The sequence below is a fragment of the Monoraphidium neglectum genome (assembly GCF_000611645.1).
Source record: "Monoraphidium neglectum strain SAG 48.87 unplaced genomic scaffold scaffold01008, whole genome shotgun sequence".
Taxonomy (NCBI): Eukaryota; Viridiplantae; Chlorophyta; class Chlorophyceae; order Sphaeropleales; family Selenastraceae; genus Monoraphidium; species Monoraphidium neglectum.
The window spans coordinates 11,581-18,165 of NW_014012620.1; the positions used below are offsets into that span (position 1 = coordinate 11,581).

General features: G+C 62.6%; 2 protein-coding genes across 2 annotated transcripts; one reads left to right on the plus strand and one right to left on the minus strand.

Moving 5' to 3' along the window:
• Positions 1–1,238: 1,238 nt before the first annotated feature.
• On the minus strand, positions 1,239–2,989 carry MNEG_6289 (acetyl-CoA carboxylase, biotin carboxyl carrier protein; the record flags this gene model as incomplete). Its single annotated transcript, XM_014045238.1, has 6 exons — positions 1,239–1,430; positions 1,725–1,793; positions 2,049–2,234; positions 2,454–2,513; positions 2,791–2,837; positions 2,932–2,989. The coding sequence occupies 6 exons, from the start codon at positions 2,987–2,989 to the stop codon at positions 1,239–1,241; spliced, it is 612 nt and encodes a 203-aa protein (XP_013900692.1).
• A 1,897-nt stretch (positions 2,990–4,886) lies between these two features.
• MNEG_6290 (hypothetical protein) lies at positions 4,887–6,224 on the plus strand (the record flags this gene model as incomplete). Its single annotated transcript, XM_014045239.1, has 4 exons — positions 4,887–4,981; positions 5,325–5,466; positions 5,660–5,913; positions 6,029–6,224. 4 exons carry the CDS (start codon positions 4,887–4,889, stop codon positions 6,222–6,224), a joined length of 687 nt encoding a protein of 228 aa, XP_013900693.1.
• Positions 6,225–6,585: the final 361 nt, after the last annotated feature.

Below are 6,585 nucleotides of genomic sequence, written 5' to 3' on the forward strand. Positions count from 1 at the left end.
GGGGGGGGGGGGGGGAACGCCCATCGGCGTGAAAGACTCCGACACTGCCATGCAGGCGCGGCGCCTCGCCAGCGGCGCCGCAGATGACACGGCCGCTTGCCAAATAAAGATTTTTCTCTGCCAGTCGCCGCGGGCGCCGCCGTTGCAGGCGCGGCAGGCGAGACACGATGCACAGCGATGGCAGCGGGCGCGGCTTCATCACCCACCTTGAACACCTGCTGGTCCTTCCCAGTGTCCTTGATGCCGCCTGCCGCCGCGCGCAGCTTTTCCTTGCGCGCCTCCTTACTGCGGGTGAGGTCAATAGCATGCGGGGCGCGCGGCGCTGCCGGCTGAGCGCTCCCTGGGTCATCCCCGGCGCGGGGCCTATGGTGCGGGGCCTAGGGTGCAGGGTGCTGGCTCAACAACGGCATGCACGAGATGGCTCCGCCATCAAATCGTCGGCAGTCTCACGGGCAAGTGCTGCGCCTGTTTGCATGCGATGCGGACCCATGACACTCACGCCGCAAGGGCCTCCTTGTAATCGCGCGCCGCGGCGGGTCTCGCCCCCGCTGCCAGCACAGCCAGCGCCGCGGCCCCGACCGAGCTCAACACCGCGCGGCGCGGCACAGATGCCTCGGCACGGACCACAACACACGATGTACGGCCCGCAGGAGCCCGCTGGGCGAGGCCATTGGGGCAGGAGAGGCGCGACATACTGTCGATGGTGCGCGGGTGCGACGATCTGGGGGAATATGGGTGGCAAGGCAAGGCCTCGAGGATAGCAAGTGGGGGATGGTCAGCAGGGACACACGCCTGGCCTTTGAAACGCTCAAGTCTGGCTGGCGGGGGTGCCAGCTCAGCACGCGCCCGCAGTCAACACAAAGAGGCGCGACGCAAGATCCATGCAGCCAGGGTATCCCCTGGCGGCATCTGCCGTCCCGCGGCTCCCAGCCACTGAAATCAGATACAGTTACAGGGATAAAGTGATGGTCCTGCTGCCCCCACTATTTGTGCTGGGCGACTCGCAATCAATCCAGATTTCTTCGCTCAAGCGATGCCAACATCTGTCAGAGGCTATGTACAGGAGTACATCATTGATACTTGAGCCGAAGATCAATATGCAGGTTGCGCCAGACTATGTCCAGGTCGAATGCATCGGATCTCAGCCCTGGTGCCCATCAACCACACGGCTGAAGACACCGCCGTCCCTGCGCCCGCTGTTCCGCGCCCTGTCCCGCCGCTTGAAAGAGCCGGGCGGCTCAGTTGGCAGAAGCGGGAGAGATGAAGCCGAACTGGGGGGCGATGTCGCACACCACCTGTCCGTATTCCACGGGCTCGCCCTCGTTGATGCGGAACTTGACGATCTCGCCGCCCTGGGTGGCCTTGATGTCGACAAAGGTGCCCAGCTGCTCCACAAAAGCAATAGTCTGGCCGTTGCGAATGGTGTCCCCCTTTGGGAAAACGCAGGCGCGCACGCGAGTGTGTGTGTGTGTGTGTGTGTCTGTAAAGGTGTGCTGCTGGAGTAAACACGTATGGGAACATGCATACGGTATTGCTTGCAGCCGCGTTTGGCAGCGGGCAGTAACAGTGGGGCCAGCACCGCTTCAGGCCAGCGCCGCGGCATCGTCGGCAAGCCCCGCTGCCGCAGGCCACTCGTTGTCCGCGCGCCGCCAGCAGCGAGCGGCCCCAGCGCACGCTGCCAGCTCGCGGCGCCGCGGCGTCAAGGGCCGGTGCTTGGTGCTCACCGCGTTCACCAGGTCGCCCTTGCCCACACGCTTGCCGGCAGCATACTTTCCGCGGCGGAAGATGCCAACCTGCGGCCGCAAACAAGCCCGCACGCACTTGAACGCGCGCGATATGGGATGCCCGCACGCACTGCCACCACGGCGCTCAGCCGCTAGCGCATTCAACTCTCCGACGACCGCACGCTCCCCCGAGGCCCCGCCTACCGACAGCTGATACACCGACCCTGATTTGCCACGCGGCGGCCTGCTGATCTGGTGGGCCTGCCTGCTGTGCTTCCAGGCGTCAGATCGCCCAATCATGTCAATCAGGCCGCCTGGGCGCACCTTGGGGGACGTGACGTACACGAGCGCCTCATCAATGCTCTCGTAGGCCGCAGATCCGTTGCCGGCGGTCAGCACAACGACCGGCGCCGGTGCAGCGGGCGCGGGCGGGGGCGCGGCGGCGGCGGGCGGCGCGGCGGGGGCGGCGGCCTCGAGGCTGCGGGTCACCTTCAAAGAGAAGGAGCCGAGCTGCGCGGCGTGGCGGCAGTGGGGCACATGTGGGGCGTTCGAGGGCGGCGGCTGAGGAGAAACCAAAGGCATAGGAGACCTGGGTCGGGAGAAAGCTCTTCGACGCTTCGGCAGCCAAAGCGATTACGCTTCCTTCACGAGCCCCTGCCTTGCCAATGAGCTTGTCCTTCTGCCCCACAGCCATGCAGGGCGCCGCCGCCGCTTGTTCGAGGCACACACCTTCAGCTCGACCTGGGCGATGGCCGTCTCGCCGCACAGGGTGTTGAGGAAGCCCTGCACCTGCGGGTGGTGGTGAGGTCGCCGGCGGTACGGTAGTTTGCCCCTGACAGTGCGGCTTGGGCTGGCTGACAGGCGTGGTCGCACCCTCGCTCGTCATGGGGACTCCTCGTTAGAGTTCGTCACATGCGCTGCCTCCCTCCAGGTTGAGGAGGCAGATTGCCTGGTGACTTTGCCTGCTGGCATGTCGCGGCACGATGTGCCAAATGCGCCACCGCGATCGGCACACCCCAGGGACAAGCGGGAATTCCATCGCAGTGCGCTGCGCGTGCGCTCGCACCTGGGCGGTGCTAGGGCTGATGTCAGGCTCGTCCGAGAATTCCTCGGCTGCGCAATCGGCCGCGAAACGATGGTGGTCAGAGCTGATCAGCAAGCGTCCATCCAATCTCGCTGCTCAACGCGCTCATACTACGGTACGCACCCTTCTTCTTCTTCCCTTCGCTCTTTGTCTCAATCTCCGCAGCCGCGCGCAACTGCATCTGGGCACGCCTGCTGCTCGCCTTCCTGAAGGGGGCGAGGGCCGCGCGCTGGAGCGGGGCCCGGCACTGTCCCGATGTCTTAAAGTTCAGTCCCAGCATGTTGGTGTGCCAATGGGGATCGCTGCCTGCTCAGGGAAGAGACCAAGACCGAAACGCATGCACAATGTGGCACAGCGCTATATGATTGGATGCCGGAAAGATATGACAAGTAGGCCACCTCTGTCAAAGCCAGGACGTTATGTAACGTTCACCAGGAGTTGGATCAGCCTGCGCCGTCACCGTCAACCATCCAGGTCACCAGCCACTGCGAAAGCCGCGTAGCCACCTGAGCCTCAGCATCATTGCTTCCCTGCGCTTCATAACGCTTCTGGCCTGACAGGAAACTCATCGTAGAGATGACGTTCAGACACCGGCAACAACCGCATGTGCCCGGCGGCAACGACGACGAGCCAGACAATTTGGGGGCACAGGCCGCTATCATGGGATTGATAGGACGTGAGCATGCGATTGTGAATCGTGCATGCAGTAAGGAAAGATTATTCAAGGTTTGGTGGCTGTGCCTGTGGCGCAGGCTGCCCGGGAGCATGCTGCAACGCTGTTCATCTACTGCTGAGTGGTGGATGATAACCTGCTAGCTATGCCCTCAGTATGCTTGTGACCGCATTCAAAAAGATCTGACAATGTCACGGCCTCTAGCAAGGCATTGTTTCGGCTGTCCACCTCTTATCAGCACGCATGGTTCTACGCGCAGCTCAGCTGTACAGGGTCAGCTGGCAAAAACATGCAAATCATGCCGCGCCAGTACACGTATGGAACGGCAAGGGTCGCTGGAATTTAAAATGGTTTGATTTGTTCTGTATGAGTATAATCTCCATGCAGCTCGTGTGAGTCAAGGTAAAATCGTCAAGGCTGCAGTGTCCAGAGCGTTGTGCAGCCAACTGCAAACCACTCCTGGGCTGCCGCATTGTACATAGGCTGGCTCGGGGCTGTTGAGACCCGGGTGCCGCTTGTTCAAAGTACCATACGCCATAGTCTGGGGGGCTGTATGCAGATATGTATCGCGCTTCCTGGACCAGCATGTGCACCATTGAGACTCACATGCTCATGCAGCAAGCAACTCGGACCGGGTGGCGGCCTGCACGAGTGACGACATGAGGCAGGCGCTCAATTGTGTTGTAGAGCATCCGCGCAGGGTTGAGGCATTAAAAAGTCGATGAACATATCATCTTGGCGGGCACTTAGCGATGATCTGCGTGCAAACTTCCGCTCGCTCTAAGCAGTGACGCAGTTAGGGGTGGACACCCTGAGAAAATCGGCATGCATGGCCTGGGCGTGCAGCTGCGCGGCCGCTTTGCTCCGTCATGGCGTCAGCGCGCGATTTGCAGCGCGCGTCCAACGCCGCTGCGCCCCAGTCAGCCAGCAGGCGGGGCAGTCGTGCACCAGCCCGGCCATTGCTTACGCGCCACGGCTGGTGAGCCGCCGCCACCTGAGGCAGGAGCAACTGCAGCCACGGGCGTGGCTGAACAGGAGCAGCATCCAAGCACGAGCAGTGTTGAGGGCGCTTCGACCCGTCTGCCAGTGATTTACAGCCGATTCAAGACGGTGCGTCATGCATGTGTGTGCGCATTGTTGTGGTTGTGACCAATGGGGTTTGAGTACGTGAGAGAGCATGGGTGGATGCGCGCGTGCGTGCGTGCGTGTGCGCGCGCGCGCGCACGTGTGTGTGTGTGTGTGTGTGTGTTGTTTGTGTAGGCATCATGTTTGCAGCTGAGTTGGTGACGAGGGGCTCACACGATGTGTGCACGTGCGCGTTGGTAGAGGTTGAAGACACATAGCTCCCAACGCGCATTGATCAAGTGCACGCGCCCCCGCGCACGCCCACGCTTGTGCTCACACAATGCAGATGGCCCTGCCCTACTGGCGTGAGAGCCCCGGCGCCCGATGGAAGCTGGCGGGGGTGATCGGTCTCACACTGGCCACCACAGGAGTCAGGTAGACGGATTGCAGCATCCAGGCGTTGCACCCGGCTGTTGGGTGACCCGTCCACTTGGCGCGAACCAATAGGGAACCCGAAGTGCCCGCCATGCTTGGCTCAAAATCGGCTGCACAGCGTATCAAACCGCTCCGATCGCAGGAGCGAACGCCGCCAACCGCGGTGCGAGCTCGCCAGTGCCACGCTGCCATGCTTGCCACATCATCTTGGTCTGGGTGCGGCCTTCGCTGCCGGCCTCGCGGGGGCTTGATGCTACTCGGCCCCCTCAACAAACTGAAATCCTGCTGTTGCCACTCACAACTCAGTGCCACTCCCAATCTGCTGCATGCGGCCCCGCCACAGCGTGGCCTTCAGCTTCCTGGGCCGCGACTTCTTCAACGCCCTGTCAGCGCGCGACGCGGACGCATTCTACCGGCAGCTGGGCCTCTACCTCGGAGCCTTTGCGGTCGGCATACCCGTCATCGTCTTCAGCGATTACTACCAGGTGAGTCACAAGGGCGCCGGCCACAAACGTCTTGCGGGAGGCTTGCATTAGCTGAGGCGTTTTCCCAAAGCACCTGGCAGAGGTGTATGGCCACACAAACACGAGTCCTTGCAGAACGCACAAGTCAACGCCTCTCGAGCACCGCGTTGCCGAGCTCTCTCCCCTCCATGGCTGCCACCCCCGGCCCCCGCAGTCCCGCCTGGCGCTAGACTGGCGCGAGTGGATGACCAACCGCCTGCTGGCGCAGTACTTCCGCGACCGCTCCTTCTACCAGCTGCAGGCGGGGCAGCTCGTGGACAACCCAGACCAGCGCATCGCGGCAGACGTCAGGCATGCGGAAGCTTGCCTGGGGCGCCTGATAGAGGTGGCACTGCGGGTCAGGGTGCTGGGCGCTGGCATGCATGCGCTTTGCGAGGTCCGGGGCTGCCACCCGATTCGGATACGGATGTTTGTTTTTGGCCTGCACCGTGGCCCTCTTGGCACCTCATCACCCGCCTTTGATGCCATCTCCCTGCCTTCCCAAATCGACGCCCCTCTCCCTCGTGCGTGCATCCACCTCCAGGGCTTTCACGGACACGTCCTTGGCGCTGTTTTTGACCCTGCTCAACTCAGTGATTGACCTGGTGTCTTTCAGCGGCATCCTGTACACCATATACCCCCCACTCTTTGCCGTGCTGCTGGCCTACTCGATCGGGGGCACCGCCGCCTCGCTTGCGCTGGGCAAGGTGAGCGGGGCTGCACGGCGCGGTGCCTTGTAGGACGCGGAGAGGGGGCCAAGCTCAAATGGCAGACTTTAGCACCCCACAGCTCGGCCCGCTGGCTCTCGCAAGCCCGGCCTGACGTTTTACATTCAACAATGGCTTTTTACTCAGCCCCGCAATCCGCATTGTTTCAAGGCATCCAATCCATCACAACTTTGACCCTCAAACGCTTGCTGCTTGTTCGTCTGGTCCTGCACCCTACCGCCACCCCCCCAGAACCTGGTGTCCCTGAACTTCAACCAGGAGGCGCGCGAGGCCGACCTGCGCTACGGCCTGGTGCGCGTGAGGGAGAACGCCGAGAGCATCGCCTTCTACGGCGGGGAGGGCAGCGAGATGAGGGCGCTGATGCAGGTGGGGC